At 40.8% G+C, this 27,779-nt stretch overlaps 2 protein-coding genes, 2 long non-coding RNA genes and 5 other non-coding genes across 11 annotated transcripts; 4 read left to right on the forward strand and 5 right to left on the reverse strand.

The window, feature by feature from the left end:
- Nucleotides 1-2,942: 2,942 nt before the first annotated feature.
- nsrp1 (nuclear speckle splicing regulatory protein 1) lies at nt 2,943-6,291 on the forward strand. Of its 2 annotated transcripts, XM_037545764.1 has the most exons (8): nt 2,943-3,009; nt 3,616-3,703; nt 3,813-3,869; nt 4,073-4,201; nt 4,466-4,673; nt 4,966-5,068; nt 5,295-5,634; nt 5,668-6,291. In XM_037545764.1, exons 1-8 carry the CDS (start codon nt 2,987-2,989, stop codon nt 6,103-6,105), a joined length of 1,386 nt encoding a protein of 461 aa, XP_037401661.1. In that variant the 5' UTR covers nt 2,943-2,986; the 3' UTR covers nt 6,106-6,291. The 2 variants fall into 2 exon arrangements, with proteins under 2 accessions (XP_037401661.1, XP_017559765.1); XM_017704276.2 differs by having other exon boundaries at nt 5,295-6,291.
- A 606-nt stretch (nt 6,292-6,897) lies between these two features.
- Nucleotides 6,898-7,289, reverse strand: LOC108431256. Its single transcript, XR_001858140.1, has 2 exons — nt 7,257-7,289; nt 6,898-7,071 (listed from the first exon to the last, which is right to left on the reverse strand). It is a non-coding gene; the product is annotated as an uncharacterized LOC108431256 (long non-coding RNA).
- Nucleotides 7,142-7,215, reverse strand: LOC119265490. The gene has a single exon (XR_005131683.1). It is a non-coding gene; the product is annotated as a small nucleolar RNA SNORD65 (small nucleolar RNA).
- Nucleotides 7,290-7,367: 78 nt separating the features above from the next.
- Nucleotides 7,368-7,443, reverse strand: LOC119265488. Its single transcript, XR_005131681.1, has one exon. It is a non-coding gene; the product is annotated as a small nucleolar RNA SNORD65 (small nucleolar RNA).
- Nucleotides 7,444-7,896: 453 nt separating this feature from the next.
- On the reverse strand, nt 7,897-8,607 carry LOC108431255. The gene is made up of 3 exons (XR_001858139.2): nt 8,384-8,607; nt 8,161-8,260; nt 7,897-7,960 (listed from the first exon to the last, which is right to left on the reverse strand). It is a non-coding gene; the product is annotated as an uncharacterized LOC108431255 (long non-coding RNA).
- Nucleotides 8,030-8,110, reverse strand: LOC119265481. Its single transcript, XR_005131674.1, has one exon. It is a non-coding gene; the product is annotated as a small nucleolar RNA SNORD49 (small nucleolar RNA).
- A 543-nt stretch (nt 8,608-9,150) lies between the features above and the next one.
- Nucleotides 9,151-9,233, forward strand: LOC119265482. The gene has a single exon (XR_005131675.1). It is a non-coding gene; the product is annotated as a small nucleolar RNA SNORD49 (small nucleolar RNA).
- Nucleotides 9,234-10,117: 884 nt separating this feature from the next.
- LOC119265489 lies at nt 10,118-10,193 on the forward strand. Its single transcript, XR_005131682.1, has one exon. It is a non-coding gene; the product is annotated as a small nucleolar RNA SNORD65 (small nucleolar RNA).
- Nucleotides 10,194-10,628: 435 nt separating this feature from the next.
- On the forward strand, nt 10,629-27,771 carry nup98 (nucleoporin 98 and 96 precursor). 2 transcript variants are annotated; one of them, XM_017704416.2, is made up of 33 exons: nt 10,629-10,835; nt 12,243-12,349; nt 12,800-12,895; nt 13,586-13,768; nt 13,874-14,010; nt 14,130-14,237; nt 14,345-14,528; nt 14,818-14,951; nt 15,088-15,219; nt 15,453-15,585; nt 15,714-15,806; nt 15,918-16,061; nt 16,205-16,338; nt 16,455-16,642; nt 16,764-16,883; nt 17,065-17,348; nt 17,480-17,593; nt 17,695-17,833; nt 17,985-18,162; nt 18,601-18,744; nt 19,770-19,997; nt 20,468-20,597; nt 20,712-21,129; nt 21,386-21,612; nt 21,796-22,065; nt 22,191-22,348; nt 22,611-22,751; nt 24,615-24,769; nt 24,891-25,112; nt 25,513-25,754; nt 25,857-26,011; nt 26,165-26,276; nt 26,385-27,771. In XM_017704416.2, the coding sequence occupies exons 2-33, from the start codon at nt 12,271-12,273 to the stop codon at nt 26,585-26,587; spliced, it is 5,385 nt and encodes a 1,794-aa protein (XP_017559905.1). In that variant the 5' UTR covers nt 10,629-10,835; nt 12,243-12,270; the 3' UTR covers nt 26,588-27,771. The 2 variants fall into 2 exon arrangements, with proteins under 2 accessions (XP_017559905.1, XP_017559906.1); XM_017704417.2 differs by having other exon boundaries at nt 15,091-15,219.
- Nucleotides 27,772-27,779: the final 8 nt, after the last annotated feature.

Here is a 27,779-nt window from a genome sequence, read left to right on the forward strand (position 1 = left end):
CTGCGCATGCGCCAGACCGCCAGCTGTCAAGCCTCGGTCGAGCCTTCAGACTAAGGACTGGGCGCTAAACGGCTGCCTGACCTCGCCGTGTGGGAACAGGTTTCTTATAAAAGGAAATGTGGGAGTTTTACTCTTTCTGAGTAACCCAGACGCGCCTTGAAAACAAGCTGACAGACAAATGTATAAACCTAACCCATTAATGTCCATATCTGAGCTCTGAAACCTGTGGTTTGCTCCCTGAGCCTGAACTCAAACCCGTTTTTAAATCGATGAAGACATACAGCTAAAATGAGATGGCGCTTAATTTGTCCTATTCAATCTGCTTTGGTCGCATGTGACTACTGACTATAACTAAACAATAGAAAAACCAGAATTAACTGTGAATGAATGAAAGCATGAACATTTCAAATGGGCACCGTACAAATTCAAGACTATTCAAAATTCAGTTCAGTTTCGCTTTATTTATTCTTCAGAAATCTGGTCCACTGGAACAGAGAAAAAACCCAGTAGTGCTCAGTTTAAAAAATTTGAATTGTAAAACTGTTATTTTTATTCAATATTTGGATGCTGGAGCCTATCTCAGCAGTCATTGGGCGGAAGGCTGGATACACCCTGGACAGGTCGCCAGTCCATCGCAGGGCAGACAGACATACACAATTACTCACACACTCACAACGAGGGCAATGTAGCATGTCCAACTGGCCTGACTGCATGTCTTTGGACTGTGGGAAGAAACCGGAGAACCTGGAGGAAACCCATGCAGACACGGGGAGAACATGCAAACTCCACACAGAGAGGACCCCGGTCACCCGGCCGGGGAATCGAACCCAGGCCCTCCTCGCTGTGAGTATAGTAGTTGTAGCAGTAGGTTTTTTATTAGTGCTTATAGTGAAATATCTAGACTGCAGGCTGGTGTAGAAAATGGAATAAAGAAGAACAGTAAATAAGAATGCATCTTCTAGTATCTTGAATGTGCCTACCTTAATAGTTTATGGCCTACCTGCTGACAGGAAATGGGTTTCTAGAGGCGGTTCACTCTTCCTCCCCTGGTGTTAAAAAATCCACAACACACTTTAATGCCACTCATTCTTGTATCTGTCTATATAAATAAAGCAATTTCCGCCAAGAATTAAAAAATGAGTATGTGTATATCTGTCTGTCTATTTCTAACTGTTGTACAAATGCACCCTTGAGATCAGCCATACAGGCTGTACTATTCTCAGAATAAACGTTCAGCTCACAGTTCTGCCCTCTCTTGCCCCAGCATCGAATCTGACCCTTTCTCTCTGATGTCTGTCTGCTCCTGACAGCAGGAATCAAGAGTAGTCCGCCTCTGAACTCTCCTCCATCTGTCCACCCACCCTGAGCAGTGTGCAACTCTCTCTGAGTGGGATTAGCAGAGAGAGTAGGGGAGATAAGATTAGGATTACGGCAGGGATAATAGCGTTTGGGTTTATCACTGCATCAACAGGAAGAAAGCAATTCTGCATTTTTTTTTTTTTGCAAATTCTGAACATTTGGGTCAGGAAAATGAAAATGGACTAACATAATGCACTCTGTGGTACTTTTCTTTTTTCTTTATCAACCAATGACACATTTGACCAGATGCCATGCGATGGAGACTTGTAATTGGACTAACAACAATGTTTTAGCTAAACAGTTGCATATAACAAGATTACTTTACCATATGGCAGATAGTTACAAAAACAAATGAAAGTTGGTCTTTAACTTTGAAATCTATAGGAAATGGATATATACATATATATGTGTGTGTGTGTGTGTATGTATGTGTATATATATATATATATATATATATATACATATATATATATATATATATATATATATATATATACATACATATATACATATATATGTATATGTACACACACATACATATTTATGTGTGTGTGTAAATAAAAATATTTATACATATATAAAATAGTTTATTTTGATGATTAAGTTTGGCAGTCAGAGTGTAACAGGCCACATTTCTGTGGGCCTACTGGAGTGTACACACACTAACAGAGGTGGGCTAGCCTTTGAAATAGAGAACAGTGAGGTACCTTATCATTAAGCGCCGTTAGTTTGACCGTTCATTCATTCATTATTCAGCACACTGCTGTCTTCCTCACACGCGGTTCTGCCGTTTCTGTAGGACTACCAACATGACAGAGACGACTGCCGCCATCCTGTGGCCATCAGCTCCACTGACGCACAGTAATGCCGGACTCCACCTCTTGCGGGCTGGGGCTGGCTTTAGCCTTTCCTCCAAAAACTGAACGTCAGAAATTCTATTTGAAAAAGAGAAATTGTTACCAAAATGAATAAAAACGAATTATAACGTCAAAATTCAACCGACACGTCAATAATTCAAACGTTAAAATTCAACTTTAACTTGAACATATATGAACTAAATTTCACAGATTGGAGAATTCGACTTATCAGCAGTTCTAACATGTAAACACCTTTATGTTCTTTTCTCTTGGGAAGTTTAAATTAGCGCATTTAATTTGTATAATCTGCTCCTCAGTTACCGTGGACTGTCGTTCATTCTTACTGGTGAGAGCTAAACCTTTACCTGCTATGTTTTTATGAAATATTGTATTTTACATTATATACAACCATCATTAGTTAACTCAAATATATAAATATGATATCACTATAATGTAATATTATATCACTGTCTGCTAGTAAAAGCTGGATTTTGACAGTAGAATTACATTTTTTACGTGTCAATGTTTAACTAGCATTAATAACATTTAATGCTAATGCTAAATTAAATAGTTGACATCAAAACATGGATTAAAAGCTAAAACAATGCTTTCTTCACGTGGATCACGTAAAGACATTTTTATTTAGTTAATATCACTTTGATGGGTAACATTATTTAAACTCTAAATGCCTAAAACATTTCTAGCTGTATATTTCGGCGGCACCTTTGCGAAACAGCGATTCTAGTTCGTCAGATAGTGTTACAGGCAAGATGGCAGCCGCCCGCGGTAAACAGTGAGTAGCTTACCAGTAAATTACAGTTGAAATGTACATTTTATGCGCTGTACTGCGACTGTATTAATAGCTCAATACACGTTACACATGCTGAACTGAATGTTTAAATATAGATTTCTCAGCCAATTATTTTCTGTTACGGGATAGCTCGCCTTAACTCTGCATAACGAAGCCAAAATGGCTAGGTTAACTAAGCTAACACGGCTAAAGCAGCCTGCGCGCTTTACCGAGGCGGCGCAGCTTCGCTACACTTTCAAAGCCGCTTACAACATTTTACTACCTATTAGTGGGAATAACTAACTACATAGATAAACATGCGACATGGCAACTTTAAAATGCGTTAGTTTGGTGCGACTAGCGAGCTAAGACGTTTCCTCACGGTTATTTATTTTGAGAGTATTTAAAGACTGAAGTTGCAGGTCAGTGATCCGAACGGATTAAGTTACAAGGCCATTCCACAAATTAGTACCAATTAACTGAACTAGATAGAAAAGACTGCGAGATATTGTAAATGACAAAAATAAAACAAGTGTGAAATTAGTAAAAATCTTAAAATCGCCGCGTTTAATGGTTTTCTTGCTTTTATCCCCTCTACTTCAATTTCAGGTATGGGCTCATATTGCCCCAGAAAAGCACGTCCAAATCTGCCTCGCTCCCGCGACCTTCTATATTTGAAGATGACTCGGATGAGGAAGTAATATACAATGTTCCACCTTCGTTGCCTCATATTTTGGCTTATTCAGAATTCTAACTACTTCAACACTTTTTATTTCTCATTTATTATTTTTACATTTCATTCACAGACCTCTGTTGGTGAGACTTTACAGAAGGAGGCAATCAAAAAGAAAATGATGAAGCAGGTAAGAATGAGATTACGAGCAGGCTAGACTCTGTGGAATGAGCCCTCCTCCTGTAGAGTATGGTCAGTTGTTTTTCTGGCACAAAACATTTGATATAAATGGTTCAAGTCTTCTGATAATTAGAGATGAGCCCTACTATTGCGCCACCTCAGTATGGAATCTGTATATTGATATATTTTAATATATTTTGATACCCATATTAGACTCGCCTTGAGATGCAGAAGGCTCTGGAAGAGGACAGCAGTGTTTATGAGTATGACAATGTGTATGATGACATCCAGAAACAAAAATTTGAGAGCAATAAGAAACTGCTAGGAGGTACCGACAAAAAGGTATTGTTGATTTAAATGTAATTGATGTTTTTAGTAGTATTGTAGTTGATTTATATTTTATGTTAAACATAGACAGCATCTAGCCATTCATATGCTTTTATATCTATATAATGAAATATGCCCAAGGACATTCAATGTTTACTTTCTTCCATTTCCTAATTTTTCACAGCACAGTGTAGCTGTATCTTTTTTATGTGTATATAAACTGTGATCGCATTAATTATAGTAGAAGTTGAACCAGACTGATCAGTTTTAACTTTTTAGCCCAAGTACATAAACCAGCTAATGCATGCAGTAGAAGAGAGAAAGAAAGAACAAGAACGGCGTGAAGAAAGAAAGGTCCAGAAGGAAAGAGAGGCAGAGGGGGAAAAGTTTGCTGATAAAGAAGCATATGTCACATCAGCATACAGGCAGAAGCTCAAAGAGAGACAAGAAGAGTTGGAGAAGGAGAGAAGAGCAGCAGAGATAGAAGGTAAGATCTTGTCATGCCAAAGCTTTTCCCACTATTAAAAGTTGTCTTTTCACAAAAATAATTTCTTGAACATTGTTGAAAACCTCCTGGAGATATAGTAAATGACCCTTCTTGCAGGATTAGACCGCGTTGTCATAGTATAATTTCCCCCCCGACACCAATGACTAACTTCAAAAATTTTAATACACAATTCTAAACCTCAATGTTAATTTTAACATTTATGCTAACTTTTAAGAGATGAATTAAGGGGAAAGTAACTTCACTTGGGTATTTTTTTTTTTCTTTCCCCCAGCTGCCTTGGATGTAAAGAAGCAGAAGGACCTTAGTGGATTTTACAGACATCTCCTGAATCAGACAGTTGGACAGGAAGCTATTCCTGATCCGAGTGCTGAAAGGTTAGTTATGGACAGTGGCCATTTAGTGCCAAAAGTGTGCTTCATTATGACCCTTTTAAAAGTGTATTCAAGCCTTTCAAAATTGTTTAAGGATGATGGAGTAAAAAGTCTTGTGCCTAATTGCACCTTTTGTAGGACTGAAACACTGTATGCAACATATCCGCATTCTTTGTAATTGAAGGAAGCACAACTGTAATAAACTATTGATACCTGTAATTTGTCACAGGCCAGATAAATCTAAGGAAGAGAAGTCTCCAGTTGTGAACTCTCCACAACGAGCCAATGACAGTGAGGAGGAACCCCACACTGACGAGGACCAAAGGACCTCAAAACCAGAGTTTAGCAAGACAAGTAGCAACAGCAGCCACTCTAGGAGGCACTACCGCCAGAGATCTCCTTCCTCAGGCAGTGATGAACGAGAGGAGAGGAAACCAGACAAAGAGAAGAGGTGTCACAAAGAAAAAGAGAGGGACAGAGCGAGGGATAGAGATAGAGAAGACAAGCATGGCCACCGAAAAGACGACAGGGACCACAGGGGAGAGAGGGACCGACATCGGGAGAGGGAGGATGACCGAGGACGAGACAGAAGAGACAGGGAGGATGACCGAGGACGAGAAAGAAGGGACAGGGAGGATGACCGAGGACGAGAAAGAAGGGACAAGGAAAGAGACAAAGAGGACAGACATGGAAAGAGGAACAGAGCAGAGGGCAGCCCAAAAGACAGAGAACATGACAGGAATGAAGAGAAAGGGAGGGAGCGAGACAGACACAAGGAGAGAGACCATCACAAAACAGACGATAAAGAGAAAAGAAAGGATGCAGAAAAAGAGAGGGAAAAGAAAACCCAAGGGGAGGGGAAGGAGAAAGAAAAGGGTGCCCAGGCTGAAAATGGCACTGAAGGTGAGGCAGCACAGGCACCCAGCAAATTTGCAAAGCGCAGTAGTGAACAGACTGTGAGCTCCGCCAGGGAGAGGTATCTGGCCCGTCAGATGGCTCGATCGGCTGCAAAGCCCTACATTGAGAAAGAGGATGACTGAGATGCAATTGTTTTACTATGATTATACATACTGTGGATGTTGGTACCTGAACAAACAGTTTGAGGAAAGTGTTGAAGTGTAAATGAGCCTGTCCAAATATTAGTCTAGTTTTCACTGCATTTGCAATTCCTTTGCCAGCTGTACAGTAACTGTGTTGTGATAATTAAAGAAAAGTGATTGTGGGTATTTTTTTTTTTTTTGCTTAAGTTGTTCTAAGAAACTGTCATTAGTGAACAGCCTAGTGTATCCTTAGATACAAGTAATTAGCTTTTTGATGTCATGAATGTAGGCATTGATTACTATAACATTAATCAGTTATTAACTTACAATCAATCCACAAAGTCCATTTGAGAATCTCTACACTTATGCAAGCCATGTGAAGTTGGCATGTAGTTTACACTGCCAATAATGGTGGGATACTGTAGTGGTTAACAGCTCTGCCTTCTACTCGGTAGACTGGGGTTCAATCCCCACCTGGGCAAACACCCTGCACTATACCAAGACTCCTAACACCACCTTGGCCTACCTATGTAAAATGATCAAGTTGTAAGTCGCTCTGCATAAGAGTCAGCCAAATGCCACAAATGTAAAGGGGAGTTTTATTGGTCATTGTTTTAGGACCAGTCTAAAACCAAAGTGAACTTAAATTACTAATTTGAAAAAGCTGTGCAAATTTGTTTCTAAAATGAAGTCCCAGTTATAAAGAAGAGTACCCAAACCTGCACCAGTAAACCTACACATTTGACTTTAGTAGGTCAAGTTAAATATTAAAAGGGTGGGCAATGAGAAGCATTTTCTTTGAGGAACATTTCCTTTAATTGACCACAATCAACAAGCAGGGGAAAAGTTGCATCATGATTCACAAGTTTACTGTTCATAACCAAGATGAATAATATCAAGTACAACGAGGTCAGTTTCTGATGCAGTCTTGATTGTTTCCAAATCCAGGTCTTCTTGGATTCAAGTCTGGCAAGAAAAACAAAGTTGGATCAACCACTCATTTGAATATTACAATTTTAATTTTTAATCCTTCCCATATCAGATAAACTGAGTGTCACCACTTAACAATCTGCCGGTAATTCCAGCTACTCAGGTTTGTTTTCATCATAAAGGGTTTATTGGACAGTAAGCAGCAGGAGCTGTACATTTACCTTGCCATGCACCGTGCTGCCACACCATCTGCAAAAGATTGAACAAAGTTTAAAAACCAAAGTTTAAAAACCAATCTCAAAACACTAATGTATTTAAGGAGTCTGTAAAGTGTTCAGAAAACCGACGTTCACCACTGAACAATCTGCCGGTAATTCCAGCTAAATTTCAGTTTGGGTTTCATCACAACACCAGCCAAACATCCACATGGATCCATTTGAGATTTGGCTTCCAACCAAATCTTAAGATGGATCCATAATATCTAAAGTGCAGTCATACAATAGGATGGGTCCATATGAGATGCGACATAGGGGTTCCAATAAAGTTGTCAATTACAATATTTGTAGATGTTTAAGTAACATTCAGGTCTATTCATTGGTTGAGAAAGTCTCAAATGGTGAGATGCAATATGGTGCACTGTGAATTGATTGATCAGATAATCGTTTTAAGTTATTTAAAGACACCACAGGTTATTGTGTCCACAGAATGTAACAATGCATAGAGGTCCATTTCACAAAGCCACTCTGAATGGCCATTTGCCTCTAAACCATTAAGTTAAATGGAATTCCCCTTTACCTGCACTCACATGGGGCTCTATATATTTGTGGAGTTATTTGAGGCCAAGCCAAAAGCATCTTCAACACTTGCCTTGTTAACAGGAATAAATGTGAGCCGTTGATTCGAGATCCAGGAACGCCTCTCTGCTCTGCAAGAAAAGAAGCACCATTACAAGACTGCAACACATCAGCCAGTACTACAGGTGTTCATTTGAGTCTCTCAGACGAACTAAGGTAAAAAAAACATCGGCAGTTATCGCATAAGACGGCACTTCCTATTCAAGGTTTTCATCACAGAGACACGATCAAATCAAACTAGCCAAGACCGTCCACTTCAGCAGTTTCTCACCTTTTCACTTCAACCAAGTCCGAGCCACATGTCTACTCCCTCCTCTCCTCTTCACACTGCTGGGCCGCTGGAGGAAGTCCCAGACAGTGAAGCAAGAACCCTGTGTGGACAAAGGGAGCAGCAAGATGAGGCCCAACAAGCCTACAGAACAGCGTTCGGTGCTTACATAGAACATTTTTAGCGCACATTTATCTGAACGACAAGCCCGTTTCTCTTCACTCACCTCGGACAGGGTTACAGGCTCCATGCAGCCACGTGTTTCTCACAACTCCTCACAAAATGAACTCATATCAGCTCGTGCGCTCGGAAAGAGACCAGTCACGAGCGCGCAATCGTTCACCGCCCCGTTTCTCATTGCTAAATCGATCAACTCGCCTTTTCCTAGAGTTGTTAATCATTTTATCGTGTACGTCCTCTTCGCTGTTCAGCATGGGAAAGAGCGAAAAATGGTCGACCCGTCGAATATATTCGAGCCAGTCGATGACGTTCTACTCATGTTCTGTCACGAGGCACGCACTCCTGCTGACGTCATTGATTCAAAAAGAAACGTGTGTGTGTGTGTGTGTGTGTGTGTGTGTGTATATATCTATATATGTGTGTATGTATATATCTATATGTGTATATATACAGTATATGTGTATGTATGTGTATGCATATGCATCAAACATTCGTATGTTAATGAAATATGAAATACACTTTCTGAATCCTGAGTGAAGGACATCCACAACAATTTCTATTGACATTTTGGTCTTCATTGAAGAAAGGCTACTCCTTTTATGTAGGAGTCGGTAAAAGCGCCACTGACGTATGGAAAGCCAGTTTAAACGGTTTATTTTGCCGTCGCCGTTACGTAAAAAGCGGCAAGTCGGCACACGTGTCGGGACCCTCTGTTAGAGCCCAGACTATTTACATATATAAGGCTTAAGGTGAAAATGTGAGAAACTGAAACTGCTGAAGTGGACGGTCTTGGCTAGTTTGATTTGATCATGTCTCTGTGATGAAAACCTTGAATAGGAAGTGCCGTCTTATGCGATAACTGCCGATGTTTTTTTTTTACCTTAGTTCGTCTGAGAGACTTAAATGAACACCTGTAGTACTGGCTGATGTGTTGCAGTCTTGTAATGGTGCTTCTTTTCTTGCAGAGCAAATAGAGCCCCATGTGAGTGCAGGTAAAGGGGAATTCCATTTAACTTAATGGTTTAGAGGCAAATGGCCATTCAGAGTGGCTTTGTGAAATGGACCTCTATGCATTGTTACATTCTGTGGACACAATAACCTGTGGTGTCTTTAAATAACTTAAAACGATTATCTGATCAATCAATTCACAGTGCACCATTTTGCATCTCACCATTGAGACTGTTTCTCAACCAATGAATAGACCTGAATGTTACTTAAACATCTACAAATATTGTAATCGACAACTTTATTGGAACCCCAATCTCGCATCTCATATGGACCCATCCTATTGTATGAGAGCACTTTAGATATTATGGATCCATCTTAAGATTTGGTTGGAAGCCAAATCTCAAATGGATCCATGTGGATGTTTGGCCAACACAGGTGGTCTGTTTGGGACTACAGGGGCAGCTACTCCCAGCACTGCTGCTGGACTCTTTGGTTCCTCAGCTACTAATACAGGCTTCAGCTTTGGCCAGAATAAGACCTCTTTTGGCACCAGTAAGTTAATGTGTCTATTGAAATGTAGTTCAAGCTGGTGCTAAGAGCCAATGGTAAAAGTTTAGTTATGTAGTCACTCTGCACATTTGCCTATTGTGTTTGCATATATATTGATCTTGCAGGCTGTGCATTATGCCCCTTTGTTCAGATACCCAAACCATCGTCACTTCTCATATGGACCCATCCTATTGTATGACTGCACTTTAGATATTATGGATCCATCTTAAGATTTGGTTGGAAGCCAAATCTCAAATGGATCCATGTGGATGTTTGGCTGGTGTTGTGATGAAACCCAAACTGAAATTTAGCTGGAATTACCGGCAGATTGTTCAGTGGTGAACGTCGGTTTTCTGAACACTTTACAGACTCCTTAAATACTTGAGTGTTTGATCTGTTTTTAAACTATTTACATGTATCAGGCTTAAAGGCACAGTAACAGCAAGCCAGCTTAATTTTAAGGGATAAAGAGAGGTTGGAAAATGCATACAAAATGTAGGATATTTTTAAAAAATGAAGTCTTAAAAGTGCGTTTAATCAGTGGGAAAAAAAAACCGATGCTAGTATTAAACGTTTATTGAAGTTTTAGCATTTTTAAATAATGCGTAAATGTAAGCGAGAATATTATTGGATAAATAAGCAGTTTCACACAATAATATATCTGTTTTGACCTATTAAGGTCGTAGTCCTTTTCGTTTTCACTTGTAAAAAGTGCATTCAGATCACCCGGAGCGCGGAACATTCACGGTACATGGACACAATTCGCGCACAACGTGGTGACGTCTGATGACGCGCTGTGACCTAAGCTGCTAATAGCTTAGCTTTGCTTGCTAACTACGTTTCCCTCCTTCGACACAAGTTAGCCAAATGCCTGAAACCTGAAACCGAGTAAACGGCGTACTTTAGCTCTGGGCAAACAGTTCTATGAAACATCCACCGTCGGAAGAGACCGAGAGAAGCACTTACGAACCTCGCTGAGAGCAGCGACTGCAGCATATACGGTCAGTATCTGGACGCCGTTTGTTTGTTGTCCAAATCACATTTTGAATCTTCGTTGCTAGCGCGTTAGCCAATTAGCCAGCGAGCTAAGGCGTGTGGAATTCAAAAGTTCCACTATACTGGATTGTAATTCTTACAGTTATGCTCCCCACGTCAGTCAGTATATATTTTATACGAGTACGGTCTACAACTTCGGGATTTACTTATATTGTTAAAGACATCTTTAGCAGATGCACGTTTGTCAGCTAAAAGCTAACTGCTAGCTCACCTCAGCGAGGTAGCTAGGTTAGCTATCTTAGCTAACATTCTAAGAAGAGACGGCTAGTTCACAAGCCGTGTGTCTAACCTAAGTGTTTTCGCTTGTATTGTCCAAGCAGGTGAATCTGATAAAAGTAATATAAACCGTACGCGAGTATTATTCCACATCAGCGTCGCTAAGTGCAATACATTTAGCGCTGCAGCATAATAAACGGAACAACTTCTAACAAAACCTAACTGGCTTTGGCCGGCGGATATTTGCGCACACTGGTTTTCTCAGGATAAATCCGGTTACAGTACACACTTTTGAGCGGTTCAGACTGGTAATTAAATTCCAGGCTGTGTTTGTGGTCAGTGATGGATCTGAAACTAATGAAACCAATGTCTAAACTTCTTTAGCTAACGTTGCCATACCAGGCAGCACGAACCGTCAGTCAGCACAGCGGCTTTGCTATCGTTGGGCCTTTTTCTGGCGACCACGATTATCAAACTGGCACCAGTTGTCAGATTGTCATGAAACATACGTTAGCTTCTTATTTCAGTTGACCATTCTACCAAATAGTACAGGGGCAAGATTGTAATTGCTGCCCTATTTAAAGGTGGAAATGGAAAATTCAAATAAGATACTGGCGAATAGGAAGCTAGCTTCGGCCTCTTTAGAAAGCTGGCTAACTTTTAAAAGCATCAAAATGACATTTTAGCTACAGGTTAGCGGTATAAGAAGCCGCTCCATGTTACAGAAAAAAGTGCATTTTATAGTGTGTAAGCCATGCTGTAGCAGTGTTTTAATGTCTCACATGAAAGCTTCTTGTTAGGTCCCTATTTCATTGTCATTCTGTAGCCTGCTCTCTGACGTTACTTAGCTAAAAGCGGTGCAGTGAATAGTGAACGATTCAGCGAACTAAACCAGTCAGTAGACTGTAACTTACCTGTGTGTGAAAATGTGAAGTCTACCAAAACTTTGGCGATTTTTGAAATGAAAGTGCATTTACGTGTGTGATTTTACACTTACCTGTGCTGGCTATTGGCCACAGAAGAGCTCTAGCTACACGTGTTTTTGTTGAATATATTAATTTGTAAAGTGTGACACATCATGCATGAAAACATATTTTAGAGATGTCTTTTTGAATAAATATTTGTCTTTTGGGCAGACATATGCAGGGTCTATAGCAGCACAAGATGTTCAACAAGTCATTTGGTGCTCCCTTTGGGGGAGGAACAGGAGGATTTGGGACTTCATCCACGTTTGGACAGCAAAGTAAGTTGTAAATGACCGAGATTTTTACTAGGTCTTCTGAATGTGTTCTCCGAGAAGACATGTGATTAAGACCATGTTGCAACTTAAATGGTTTACTAAACATCTTTTACTAGCTTTTTATCTTGATCAACAAAAGAATTGTATATGTGCTTGGATCAAAATTAGTATTGTACATTTACATGGCAGAAAGCACATTGAATGAAATGGGCATATAACCAGAAAAATGTTTAAGTATGGAGTAGTTCTGAAATATTTCTTAAGGCTCAAAGTAACAAACACTGGATTCACCTTTTGCCCAGTTTTTCAAAAATAGTGTCAGTAGTGCCTGATGTCAGTTTTGTCTTACAAAATGGGTTGTTTCAGAATTGTCAATTGCACATCCTATTAACAATGGAAATGTGCATGTATAGGGGCAGCTCAGAAATCTGTTGTTTTGCCTTAATTTTCCAGACACTGGGTTTGGAACAACAGGTGGCTTTGGCTCCTCTGCTTTTGGGACCACAAACAACACAGGAGGTCTCTTTGGGGCAACTCAGAACAAACCTGGTATGCTACTTTATCTAAATACTACTGCTGTCTACAGCTATACAATATTGAGAAACGTTTTTTTTGTTTTGTTTCTTTGAAGCTGTTGGATATGACTGATTGAAATGTAATAAACACAATTTACTATTGTGCATAATGAAAAGTAATGAAATGCTAACAGCTACTTGCATCAGAACTGCAAGCACATTGTTTTTCTGCGCTGAAAGGCTGAGAAACAGCATTATGTCAACAGCTTTTCTTAAAAAGGCTAAAAAACCTTTAGTATGTTTATTTTTATGTAAGCATTAGGTAAGTAAACACTTTATTATACTTAATTTACTTATTAAGTAAAGAAATAACATCTGATCTGAAAACAGGCCAAAACCACTACTTCAATCAATACATCCTTCTCTAATGAATCTGAGTATTAGCTCCCATTCTGTAACAGACAGACAGCAATATCACTTTCCACTACCTTAACTAAAGCTGCAGTTTAATGCTACAGCCAATGTAGCTGATCTTAATCTAGTGACGTAGATATTGTAGGAGACATATACAGATTGGAAGCTTGATTGTTTGAGAAATGAAATAAATTGAATCTTAATGTGAATAACAGCAAGATGACACACAAACAAAAGGGGATAGTGGTGTTAAGTTCAGATTTAATTAGGCAAATTCTAAACACAATTTCTTGTGAACTCTTCGGTCTAGGTGGACTGTTTGGATCCAGCACCTTCAGTCAACCTGTCACTTCCTCTACCAGCAGTGGGTTTGGGTTTGGTGCTGCCAGTGGCACCTCCAACAGTCTTTTTGGAAGCACCAATACTGGAGGTGGAGGACTCTTCTCCCAGCAGGGCAATGCATTTGGTGCCAATAAACCGGCCTCTTTTGGCAGTAAGTTCAGATGAATGAGTGTGATGAGTGGCAACCAGAAATGTGATTATTTGGCAGAGGATAATAAGTACATTAACTGCTGTGGTTGTGAAATTTGCTTTGCAGCTTTTGGCACCAGTACCAGTAGTGGCGGGCTGTTTGGGACAACCAGCACCACTTCCAATCCATTTGGAGGCACTTCAGGGTCCCTGTTTGGTTCGTCAGGTTTCACTGCCACGCCTGGCACAACAATCAAATTTAATGTAGGTCACGTCTAGTTTTTATGGTTTGCTTTGTTCTGCATTGTTCTAATATGTTCTAGAAAGTGCATGAGGGTTTCCTTATTTAACCATAATTTATTTCTTTTGGATACCTTATGAAGCCACCAACTGGAAGTGACACAATGGTCAAGAGCGGTGTGACAACCAGCATTAACACCAAACACCAGTGCATCACAGCCATGAAGGAGTACGAAAACAAATCCTTAGAGGTGAGTCGCAATACCTAGGGCATTTTTCATTATAGTTCTCTATATTTGAATGTGATTACTATTAGGTTGATATATTTGAGCTCAGTACATGCATCTTTGCTTTTTAGGAGCTGAGGTTGGAGGACTATCAGGCAGGCAGGAAGGGGCCCTCAAACCCAATGGCAGCCAACACAGGTGGTCTGTTTGGGACTACAGGGGCAGCTACTCCCAGCACTGCTGCTGGACTCTTTGGTTCCTCAGCTACTAATACAGGCTTCAGCTTTGGCCAGAATAAGACCTCTTTTGGCACCAGTAAGTTAATGTGTCTATTGAAATGTAGTTCAAGCTGGTGCTAAGAGCCAATGGTAAAAGTTTAGTTATGTAGTCACTCTGCACATTTGCCTATTGTGTTTGCATACATATTGATCTTGCAGGCTGTGCATTATGCCCCTTTGTTCAGATACCTAAACCATGTGGTATCTAGCTTGAATAATATAGTTGTGTGTATGTTATCTATTGGGTATCCCCAAACTTAAGTTGTACTTTTCAAAGAATGCTAACTAGTGTGATTTAGAAATCTAATGAAATGACACTTTTGCAGGTACAAGTGGCTTTGGTGCAACCACAAGCAGTTTATTTAGCCAGCCACAACCTGCTAATAGTCTCTTCAAGCCCTTCGGCCAGGCCACCACAGCCCAGAACACTGGCTTTTCTTTCGGAAACACCAACACCATGGTTGGTACTCCTCATGAAGAGTAAATCATGCTAATGATCACATTTGATATAATTTTTTTTTTCTTGTTAAATATGTCAAGGACTGCTGACTGTTGTTTAATTCTGTTAAGTTAATTAATTCTGTGTGTTCCATAAGCAGGGCCTGTTTGGAAGTACGGCTGCCACTCAGACCGGTGGGCTGTTTGGGAACACTGCAAACACCAGTACGGCCACAGGCTTTGGCACAGGCACAGGCCTCTTTGGGCAGAACAACACTGCCTTTGGGAATGTGGGTACAATGATAATTAGTGGAATAACTCAAACCTTTGCAATATCAGGAGTTCATGCTCATTTAGTGAAAGCATTAGTCTGTATGAGCAATGTTCTTAACTTCTGCAGTATTTGCATTTTAATTGAAGTGAATTAGTTGGGTGATGGTTCATCTGATATGTTTACCTGTGAGTTGCAAGATGTAAACTTTCTACTTTGCTAATGGTGAAATCAACTATTTTGTTCACATAGAACTTGTTTGGAAACAAGCCTGCTGGTTTTGGCACAACCACCACCAGCGCACCCTCCTTTGGTACAGGTACTGGCCTATTTGGCAACAAGCCCGCCCTCACTCTGGGAACTAACACAAACACCTCCAACTTTGGTAAGTCTCACTTTTATTTAAAACATTCAGCCCCAGTTCTTTTTGTTAGTAACAAGCTTTTTTGTAGGTCTTGATCATGGTGTTATAGCAGTTAAAAGCAGCATAAGTTTGTTATTGATATATTTTAGGATTTGGGGCCAATCCTGCTGGAGGGAGTCTGTTTGGAAATAAAACCGCCACGGGTGGCCTAGGGACAGGTCTAGGAACAAGTTTTGGAGCAGGTAGAAGCATTTTGGGGCATGCATTTCTGTTTATAGGTCGTGTTTTAGAGATTTCCAGAAATCTTTTGCCTGATATATATAAGCATCTGAGAAGCTTCTCTTCTCTTCCAGGTGTAGGCACAGGACAAACATCTCTGTTTGGAAACAACCAGAACAAGATGGGTTCAACTCTGGGCACTGTAGGGACATTTGGAGCTACTGGATTCAATACAGGAACCAGTGCATTGAACTTTGGAGCGCCACAGCAACCTGTTGGTCAGTATTGCACTTGAACACCTTGTGCATTAAAACACCTTGGGTCTCTATAAACATAAAATTTCGCCTCAATCAAAAAATGTCTAGAATCAGGGCCCACAGATGTGATAATTGGGTAATTTGTTTCTTGTTCTTTCTTTAAGCCCTGACTGACCCCAATGCTGCAGCAGCCCAGCAGGTGGTGCTACAGCAGCAGATTAATGCCCTGGCTTACGCACCTTTTGGAGACTCACCCCTTTTCAGAAACCCTCTTTCTGACCCTAAGAAGAAGGAGGAGGTGGGTTACCAATTCTCATCATTACTTTGATTTACAATTTTTCTTTCTGTATCATAAGCTTTAATGCAATTGATGTGACTGCGTTGCCACTGATTTCATATGTTTACTTTAATCAGCGTTTGAAGCCTACAAATCCAGCTGCCCAGAAAGCCCTGACAACCCCCACTCACTACAAGCTGACTCCTCGTCCTGCAACACGTGTGCGACCCAAGGCCCTCACCTCCTCAGGCTCTGCCAAATCTCAGCTCTTTGATGGGCTAGATGATGATGAGCCTTCTCTAACCAATGGAGCCTTTATGCCCAGGTAAAGGACAGCATTGTACAAATGCTTAACTGTATTTTCATGCGTAGAGTGTATAATTGCCATAATGTGAAAGTTTATGAAAGTGCACTAGTTAATGTTGCTTTTGCCTGTGCAATTGTAGGAAGAGCATAAAGAAGCTTGTGCTGAAGAACCTGAATGGCAGCAGTCTGTACAGCAGTCCACTGAACAGAGAGGCTGATGACTTGGCCTCTCCTTCAGAGTACCCACAGAATGGACTCGGGTCAGATTTCATAACTAGTTAGAATGTCTTGCCCTTCAAAGTGCTTTGTCCTTTTCCTCCATGAAAAGGCTATCAGATGCTCTGCAACTTTCCTGTTCTCTTTTTGTCTATTTTCTGTTGATCTGCTGGCATGATACTATCAGAAAAGCCTCAGTAAATTATGATTTGAACTTGTGTGCAGTTTGAGATCCGATGTGGAGGAGACCAGAGATGAAGAAATAGAGAGGGGAGCAGAGGATGATCTGGAAGTGTCCAAATTTTACACAAATCCCATTGCAAAGCCCATCCCACACTCGCAGCCCAGTCCCTCACTGCAGGATACTATTACTGAGCTGAACATGCGGAGAGGTGTCAGTGCTCGCAATGGATTGGAGCTCAGCAGTGAGGAAATCTCTTTGGGAGAGGACTCAGTTCAGGAGGAGAGAGATGAAGAACTGGAAGCCCAGAGACCTCCTCACCCAGCTGGTACGTTTTTTTTTTTTCCTTAGACACACTTCAAAAGACTTTTAGTCTGATCCACAGATCGATTCAATGTAATGCTTGTCTAATTCAGAATCTTTTGACATCAGCATTTGTTTTCCTTTCTGTGTCTGTAGGTATTGTTCTGAGCCGAGTGGGCTACTATACAATTCCATCCATGGAAGAACTTGGAAAGATGCTGAATGAGAATGGTGACTGTATTGTGGAGAACTTCACTGTTGGCAGAAAAGGTACCTGACACAGTAATGGAGATTTTCTGTTTATTCTTTATCGTTTTCTCTAGCTAGACAAAAATTAAGGTTTTACTAGTCATGATTGTGTGACTTTGCAGGTTATGGGTCAGTTTTTTTCCCTGGTGAAGTCAATCTGACAAACATGAATCTTGATGAAATTGTGCACTTCAGACGGAAGGAGGTAATTGTCTACCCTGATGACAAAGACAAACCTCCTGTGGGAGAAGGACTCAACAGGTCAGTATATTTTCACTACAATTTTAGTTTTGACTTCAATGAATTTTAAGGATTTTGGTTATCCTTTAACCTGTGGCACTGTATTATTCAAGATTTAAATCTCACTCTTGTATGTGCATTATGTTTAAATATAAATATTTGTCTTTAATAGACGTGCAGAAGTAACCCTTGATGGTGTTTGGCCCAATGACAAAACCACCTGCACACAAATCAAGAGTCCTGAGCGTCTCAGTGAAATGAACTATGAGGGACGGTTGGAGAATGCCTCCCGCAAGCAGGGTGCTCGCTTCCTGGAGTATCGGCCAGAGACTGGCTCCTGGGTATTTGAGGTAAGGTAACATTTTTCAAGAAAGTATTTCTGTTAACTCATTCTTTGTTTAAGTAAAATGTTTAAGGCCTGTTTTTAATTAGACATGTAATTGCTAAGTATTGAAATCCTCAGTACTGCAGATTCCAATAAGAGTTTGTTAGTTACTCACTCCCCAGTAGTTTGAGAGAATTGGTGTAGTGAGGCAAGATACTGAGTATTTGTGAATTTATTAGTAAATGCCCCATCATGTAATGTTGTTAGCCTATATTACGTTTGTATAGGATGTGTTCTGATCCTCTGTGATTTCTTCTGCACTAAATATTCCTTTTATTCTGTTTTTTTTTATTAATGTTTCAATGTAGATTTGCTGTCAGATGTTTTGTCTGGGCATTTCATTTTATTGACTTTTCTTGTACTTGACTTGCTTTTGATGATCATTAAATTTTTGCTTTGGCAGGTGGCCCACTTCTCTAAATACGGCCTGCAGGATTCGGATGAGGAAGAGGAGGTCCCCCCAGCCAAGACTGACCCAAAGAAAATGAAAACGACCACTCAGCAACAACTTCCACCAACCCAGCAGCAGATGGCACCCCAGGCTCAGGTAGACTGAGCAACACACCGCGTCTGACACACACTGGGTTCAACTATACCTGCTTTGCCTCCTGGGCCCAAATCTACATTTGTGATAGTCAATAAAGCTGCCTTGTGGTCATTGATGTCTGTAATTGATGTTAACAAGATTACATTTTATGATTACAATGTACCACGTTCACATACATAAACAGTTTATATAACATTTGTCTAGTGGGCTGGCCTGTGTGCTACTCATTCCAGGGGCACTATTTAATCAGAAGGGCAGCCTCTCATGCTAAAGCCTAAGATTCAGTTTTGAGTCTGCTAACTTTGCAGAGGGGATTTTATTTTATTGTTGTCCAATTACCTAATTCATGAGGTATGTGTTCTGTCTTTCTTTAATAAACATTTTAGAGTATAGTTTGCAGATTACATTAATTAGCATATTACTGCAATAAACCAAGTTAACAATAAGTAATATAAAAATCAGGAGATGGCATCTGGATGATGCTGTCATAAACTTTAGGATGCATGTGAAATATTGTGAGATGACGAGCCTCACATGCACTGATGAATGTATTTGAGAACTATTTGCCAATATGTTGTGTTAAATTGATGCAGCTTTTGGATTATGCAAGGAGTACACAAATGCATGTATTGGTTCTTAAAGTAATTTTTCTGAGAAGTAATTTGAGTGTGCCTCTGATGACAAACATTTTTCTGAGTTTGTAATGCTTTTTAAAAATGTTGCCGTTTTTAGTTTCAGAAAGATTAAATGAATGGAGTTATGAGTGTGTGCATTTGATTAATTTTGTCATGTGTCCCATCAACAATAAAATTGCAATAAACATTTGTGTCAGTCAGATTCATGTGTGCATAGAGATGCCTGCAGGCTGTGCATATTTTACTTTTATGTATTGCATAATGTAATACTATGAAGTGACTTGGTATGTCCTTTTTTACTGTTGAATATATATTCAGTGATCATACAGAGTGTACATATGTAAAAATATGTATATCTCAAATGGTATGTCTTTGCACATATTTGCATAGAGCACGGCATTGTTGGAGCTTCTCAGTCGTGTGTCGGAGCTGGACAGTGACATGGCCGACATTACCCAGGAACAACATGCAGATGGAGTTTTGTGTGAGGAGGATGAAGGTACTCTAGAGGAGGATGCTAAGATGGCACTAAGAGCAGAAACCCCTGCTGAGCATGAGCCTGTCTCTTCCTCCAGCCAGATCGCCTCTTCACTAGGAATCAACCCTCACACCCTTCAGGTAGTGTATAGTTAATAGCCTTCACATCCGGCAAATGGCACAAGTTTATTAGATGATGCATCACACAGGTAGTGCACGGTCAAGCATATGAGGATGCTCATGCTTCTGTCCCCAAAATGATAATTTTCAAAATGTTGATAGGTTGTGTGTGTGTGTGTGTGTGGGTTTTTTTTTTTTTTTTTTTTTTTTTTTTTTTTAAATATATTAAATGTAAGCTTAAGTTTAATTTAAAGTGAGGAGTTGTGCATTTTTAAGTCATTTCATTCCATTTCTTTGAATCTATTCAATTATCTGTTCTGAATCTGTTCTCACACACAATGTTAAGGGCAGCCAGCCTTTAAATTATTTTAAAATATGAATAAAATTAGTTACAGGTTTTATCTGACACCACTGCCAACATAACCTTTTCACTTTTGTGTACTTGTGCACTCTTCACTGATGCGGTGTGTGTGTATATATCTTTTAAACAGATTATGAAAGCATCGCTCTTTGCTGGGGATGATGAGTGTGACCCGTTTCATGAGCAACTCCCTCAGAAACTCTTGGAGGAGGTTCCGTCTCCCAGGGTTTTACTTGGTAAAGCCCAGGGTGGTCTGTCAGGTTAGCAGTGTCTAAAATCTTGAAACGCAGAGACTGTTACTCTAAAAACTTCAGAAACCTTATTAATTTACTGATCTGAATCAAATTGTTTCTGTCTTGTCTCTTACCTGACAGTGGGCAGCCTTCTGCAAACCAAATTCTTGTCAGGTGGAGGGCTCCTTGCCCATCTGCCAGATGTTCCTTTTGGAGGGTTCCCTCAGAAGCTCAGTAAGCCAGCAGTCTCAGATGTACCATGGCCCTCGTTGGGCCCCTCTTTCCTTTTGCCACCTCCAGTACCAGAAGTCACCCTACGTACAGTGGGTGCTCGCAGGCTGGAGGGCCCTGTGTCTTCGAAGAACTCAATTACTCTGGGGAAAGGGAGCCTGCTGATTGATTCAGCACTGTACATGGGTCGTTCCTTCAGGGTAGGTTGGGGGCCAAACTGGACACTGGTACACTGTGGAGAGCCACTCAGCACAGCGCAAGAGTCAAAGGAACAGGCCACAGACACCATGGGATTCGGCTTCTTGCCCAAACCTACCAAGTCCAGGCAGTGAGTTGAGCTGCTCATTTACTAAGAGCTGTTGGCAGTAGTGTTTTTTTTTTTTTTGTTTTGTTTTTTTTATCTGCTTAAGGTTATGCTTGAGAATTTCTGTGGTTGGTTATATACTGCTAATGTCTTTTAAAAGTATGTTTATTAAATATCTTGCTTTAGTTGTTTTTTTTTTTTTTTTTTTTTTTTTTCTTTTCAAAGATGATTCATTGCTTTATGCAGTTTTCCATACCTTTTTGTTGTGGTATTTTTGCAGGATCACTGAAAGCCCCTTTAAAGTACATGTAGAGCAAGTGCTGGGCATGGAGCCCAAGAAGACAACAGAGAGCTTAGTTGTCTCTCACCGGCCACTGGAAATTGGGCTCAAACACAGCACTATCAGCACTGAAGATGCTTGCCCCTTCATCCAGCCTGAAAAAGGAGTGGAAGCACTGCATGAATATGCTCAGTGGATTGTGGAGGTCAACAAAGAGACAGGAGATGGTAGGATGTGGCTCCCCATACCTCTTTCCCACTCCCAAACTCGGGATAACAAAAGTATTGGAAATCACAAGTGTTACAGAATCAGAGATAAGAATGGATAAGATTGATATAATTGAAGACTCCTATTCAGCCATTAATTACTTCCAGCCATTAAAACTGTTTTTTCCCTCTGCTTCCTGTCAGCTGTTCTGGGCCACTGGCAGCAGGTGTGGACCCTGTGTGCAGCTTTATGGGGCAGGCTGGGAGATCAGGACTTGGAGGCTGAGCATAGCGGGAATTACCAAGAGCAACTGGCTCGCAGGCGGAGTTTCTCTCGCTGGCTAGCCGAAAGTGCGGCCCAGCGAATCCAGGAAGAAGTGGGCCAAGCTCAGCCGCACAGCCATGTGGAAGCCATCTTCAGCTATCTGACGGGACACTGCATAAGTGAGGCCTGCAGACTGGCTCAGAAAAGCGGTGAGACCAAAAGGAGAAAATTATTACAGCATACTATTGGGCCATGCTGTGATTTTGTTGTGCGTACTATTGAGGTGATCTGTTGTTGGTGTTGTAACTTCTCTTTTGTGGTTGTGCGTCTGTAGGAGACCATCGTCTATCTCTACTGGTGTCCCAAGCAGTGGGCTCTCAATTCAGCAGAGATCTCTTGGCTCTGCAGCTGGCAGACTGGAATAGAATGCAGACAGACTCCTTCATTCAGGAGGAGAGGCTCCGAATTTTTGCCTTACTAGCAGGCAAACCTGTAAGTCTCTAAAGTGTGTGCATGAGCATGCATGTATGCAAGCATAAATAAACTGAATATTTACAGTAGTATGGAAAACTTAGTATTGTTTTGAAAGTTTTTTAGTTTACTTAGTATTACTGAAATTGAGTTCTTAATATTTTTTCCTCTTTTTAAATGTCATTAAAAATGATCTCATTTTCAGATATGCCCTTTTATATTATGTGTAATATCTCAAATTAGAACATGTGATCACTTTACGTATCATACTACCTTGTTTCAGGTGTGGGAGTCGACAGACTGCTGTATAAATGTGTGTTCTGAGCTGGACTGGAAGCGTTGTGTGGCTGTGCACCTGTGGTACATGCTGCCTCCCACTGCCTCTGTAGCAGATTCTCTTGCCAAATACGAGGCTGCTTTCCAGGTAAGAATCTTTCATGCTAGTCATGTTACAGCAAAGATCGATATCTGATCAGGGACTAAGGTGTACACACATGCATTTAAGTAGTGCAGCACTTCTCCTTAAACAACTGTTCCTCCATCTTGAAAGAACCACAAACCAAAACCAGCTCAGTTGTTTTTATGCAAAATTTGAAACCCAATGGACATCTCCCCTCTCCCACTGGTCTAGCCTCCAGCCTCTTTACTACACACTTTCTGCAGCCTCTTCGTGCCTCTTTCCCACATGCTGTCATCTCAACACCTACAACCCACTTCCAGCACTTCTCTAAACAGCAGGTTGGCTGTGTTCTAGAGACAGAAGGTCAGGAAAGGAGTTGGCCCTGATGGTGTCTCACAGAACAGCTTTTTTTTTTTTTTTTTTTTTTTTAAATTCTTGCTGATCTCTTCAATTGGTCTAACCCAGTCTGTTGCAGTTGCATGTGTTAAGACTTCTGTCATCATACCAATTCTTAAAATGGAAAAGATCTGTCTGCCTGAATGCCTACAGACCAAGACTGAGGGTTGCCCTGGTTTTGCACAAGTTTATACTTGGTCTTGGACATGAAGTCTCTACTATGTCCTTAGTTATCACTAGTTCATTTCAAACTATGCTTTAAATAGGTTTGGTTGCACCATAAATCATTGTCAGGTCTTAACTAGTAACAACTCAGTAATTTGTACGACACTTTTACATAAACTACAAACCTACTGTCATGGAAACACGACAGCAGCTTGCGCTGACTTCAGTGGAAAAAATATCCAGCCTAGAATAAGGAAATGTTCAAGTTGCAGCTGCCGAGTCTCACTAAGATGGAGCTGTGGGTATTTTAGCTTTGCGCTTGGAGTTCAAACCAAAACCAGGGCGATGATTAGAGCTGTATGTAAAATTACAGCGCATAGTGTTTAGAATTTTTTGCTTTTGTTAACCAAATCATCATGTTTTGGATCCATTTTGTGCTTTCTGTGTGGTTTCTAATGATTTTCCCAAATCATAAACCTGCTGAGGGGGAGTTGTAAAAACCTACAGCTAGCTTTCGTTTGAACTTTAGGGCAGCTGGTGCAACAAGCGGCCACAGTTTCAAAACACTTCATGACTAGAGAAAGTCTTTCACTTCAGCACCTCAGTCATGACTGAAGCCCTCCAGGACCTGTAACAGGTCTGTAGATGAAGGCATCAATTTGGCTCTGTATTACGTTTTGTAACACCTACACGAACACTGAAGCCCATGTGTTGTTTGTAGACTTTGGCTCTGCTTTCAAGGCCATTAATTCTGACCCTCTACTAGAAAAACTGGTAGCTCAGTGTCCCCTTTTGGCTGTCTTAGCAGAGACCGTGAGTGAATGCCCTAAGGACTAGGACCACTCGCCCCTTCCACATCTTCTTTCCCCAGGCCATCATTCTCCTAAACAAGGGCCATTCTCATGGGTGCATGTGTACTTTATCTACTTTATGGCAGTATAATAACTACCATATATACCATACTGTAATCTTTTATGAATGAGTGCCTCTCGCACTTTCCCCTACTGTAACAAGTGCACTGCAGTAATTTAGTATTTGATTGTAGCTGTACTTATTATACGTCCTTTTACTTGCAGGTTGTTTGTGTATTGTTGACACCTGCACCAAGAGAAATTCCTTTTACACCTGGTACATGGCAAATAATTTGAATTCTGAGCTACACTAATTCCTTGAGTAGTCCTGTTTTAAAGGATGGATGAAATGGGTACACAAATCAGTTCCTCTTTGTGTGAAACTACTGTTTGTACACTTTTGTTTTAAAGGCATTCGTTGTTTGATAGTGATATGATGAGCATCTGTATTTATTTTTTGCTTTCATGTTGTCAGGGTCTGGAGGATGGGAGGAAGTATGCTTGTGCACCTTTCCCTCCATATGTGGATGACATAGAATTGCTCGGTCTGTATGAGGAGATGGTGGACACAGAATCTAAGAAATCGCTCTATGACATCTGCTTCCACCTTCTCAAACTCTATAGTGACAAGTAAGGAATGTACTTCTACTCGCATGTGCCTTTTAGATTACTATAGGTATAGAGCTTGTCTTCTCTTAATGAATTATGGTGGACTTTTGAAATTTAGTTAGCTGCTTTCTTTTTCTCTCAGGCACTACAGCCTACAGCAGCTACTGGATCCCAGCACTGTGACTGCAGATCAGCTGGACTACAGGCTGAGCTGGCACCTGTGGAACGTGCTGCAGGCTCTAAACTACACCCACCTCTCACTGTCACGTCAGGGCCTCCTGCACGCCAGCTATGCTGCTCAGCTTGAGAGTGCAGGCCTCTGGGAGATGGCTGTTTTCGTTTTGCTGCATATCCCTGACTCTGCGTAAGTAACAAGTCTTTAATTTCAACAGAGCTCTTCCTAAGCTGCTGATTCAAGGAATAGTTACCCTAAACACTGTTTACATGCTTAAAAGCAAATGAAAGCCGCATCTCATATATTAGCTCTTATATCGGTCTAAAAATACTGACAGTGGCCCTTTTGGTTAGAAAATGGCCATTGTTTAAATAAAGTAGACTTTTGCCATATTTGAGTTTGTGTGCTTTGTGTATTGGAAATGGTATTGTTTTTCCTTTGCTGAAGTCTTAAAAAGTCTTATTAAAAAGCATTTTTTATTGTAAAAATGTATGCGTTGGCCCTGCAGCCTTATCTTAAAATAATTACTGCTATTAAGCAATTTTAAACAATTAAGCTTTGCTGATCATTCACACAACTGGGCCTGTAGACTTCGAGAGCGTGCGGTGCGAGAGATGTTGAACCAGCACTGCCCCCTTGAGGAGACTGAGGATTCTGCAGAAAAGGAGCGTTTCCTTACAGACAAGCTGCTGATCCCCATACATTGGATCCACGAAGCCAAGGCGATCCGTGCCTGCAGGGATGGAGATAAACACGGAGAAGCGCTGCACCTTTACAAGGCTGGCCACTGGAATCATTGCCATCGACTTGTCATCCAGAACCTGGCCTCAGGTTAGTACTCGGTCATGAAAATCTTACTCTGATGTGTAATGATGATGATGACGTTTAGTCTAATGGGAAGTATCTTCCTTTGTTCTCATGGTGCTGTTGAAGACTGCATCATTAATGATAATCATGATTACCTGATGGAGTTCCTGGAAGGTTTGGCAGTGCCTGAGCGCAGCGTTCAGATCCAAGACTGGGACACGTCAGGCCGGGTCTACCTGGACTACATCCGTGTTATTCAGACGCTCCAAGCCATTCAGCGGGTACCTCAGAAAGCTAATTGACTTCATTTCTTGAATTGCTGTTACTTTAAATGCTATACTGAAGTAGACACAGTGGGTGCTACTTCTGTTTGTTATTGGACTCTGAAACTTTAAATTATTTATATTTGTAATTCCTGTTTTGTGTACGTATAGATGGAGAGTCCAGGATATGAGCTGGAGCGTCTACACACAGAAGTAACATCTCTGTGCAGCAGGATTGAACTGCTCCCCTGCTCTAAAGCCAAAGACAGACTTGCTCAGTCAGGTCAGAGATGAGTTTCCATGGCTGTGCTTTAACATGCCTGCATGATCTTGCTCATTTGGTTACTTATAGGCATTGTTAACTTTGGTACTCCAATGTTTGTGCTTGCAGAAATGGCCAAACGTGTGGCTAACATCCTGCGTGTGGTGCTAAGCCTTCAGCAGGGTGGCGAGGGCACTCCAGACCCCCGTCACATTCCCTTGTGCCACTTGGCCCCCCACATCGGGCGCCTGCCCATGCCTGAGGACTATGCTCTAGAAGAACTTCGCAGCCTCACCCAGTCCTACCTACGGGAGTACATTGTTAGTCACTGAGAATCGGAACAACATCTGGAACTGCAGGGCTTTCTTAACTCCTGAGCAGTCGCCATTGGTGACCATCTTCAGACTTCAAGTGCTCTGGGTTCAGCTCTTTCAGACTTGTGGAGTCCTATTGGCCCATAAACACAGACACAAATCTGGATAAGTCATTCCTGCGTGTGTTTGGTTTCTTGTATGCTTAGATATGTGCGCCTGTGTTTGATAAAGTATATTTTGAAGAGTCTTCTTGATAAACCTCTTCGGCCATTGATCTGTAAATGGATAATTCCCTTTGAAGGGGGTCCTCACCAGCTTTTAGATGATGTCAATTGCAAGTTGAGAATCACAATACTACATAAAACATCCCATTTGAATTCAAAAGATCAATAGTGTTTTGGTAGGTTACGTTTTATTGTCTGAGCTCATGATGGTGCATAAACCACGGAGACATTTAGCTGTTTTTCCTTTGAGGATGAGTATGCGTAGAGTTTACTGACTTGTAATGCGACATTAATGTAGATGTGGGTTTTAGTCCCTTCTTTGAGTCTTTAAATATTTTTGTCAGTATAATACAAAAGAGTGAGGACATGTTGGTAAAATGTTTGCAATTTGGAATGAGTGCTGGTCTTTTTAAGGGTGAAGATGAGGAGATGAGATGGGGGTTCAGCTTCATCTAATGAATTTCCTCGGTTTGCACCAGTGGTGACGCAGTAAAAATGTAAATTGGTCATGAATATCTCTATTTTTGTAAGGTTTTGTACATATGCCAGTCAGCAAAACCGCATTCTTAAAAGGTTTTCAAGAGTGTAACAAACACAAATAAGTGAATAGTGCTCCAACGAAGCAGGTGATTCTAATGCTGTGTGTTACTTTGAGGATGCTGAGAGAACTTAATATATGGCTGCCGTTTTTTTTGCTTATGCACACATTATATATGTGTTTATTATAATTACATCACAGCTGTATTCTCCTTCCTTGCTTCTTTTTTTTTTTTTTTTTTTTTTAATAAACGTCACGTTAAGTGCTTAAGTTCTTCAGATCGGTCCTGTAGTAATGTGCTGTTTCCCTTCAAATGTATGTTTTGAACTCTGTTGAAGCCTCTGTTCCTTCAAGGTCTGGATGTGTGTGTTGCGGTCTGCGTTTGTTGCTGTGCATGGTCGTGCAGATGATTTCCTTTTTTTTTTTTTTTTTTTTTTAAACAGAAAAT

This window comes from Pygocentrus nattereri, chromosome 16 (assembly GCF_015220715.1).
Source record: "Pygocentrus nattereri isolate fPygNat1 chromosome 16, fPygNat1.pri, whole genome shotgun sequence".
In the NCBI taxonomy this organism is placed as follows: Eukaryota; Metazoa; Chordata; class Actinopteri; order Characiformes; family Serrasalmidae; genus Pygocentrus; species Pygocentrus nattereri.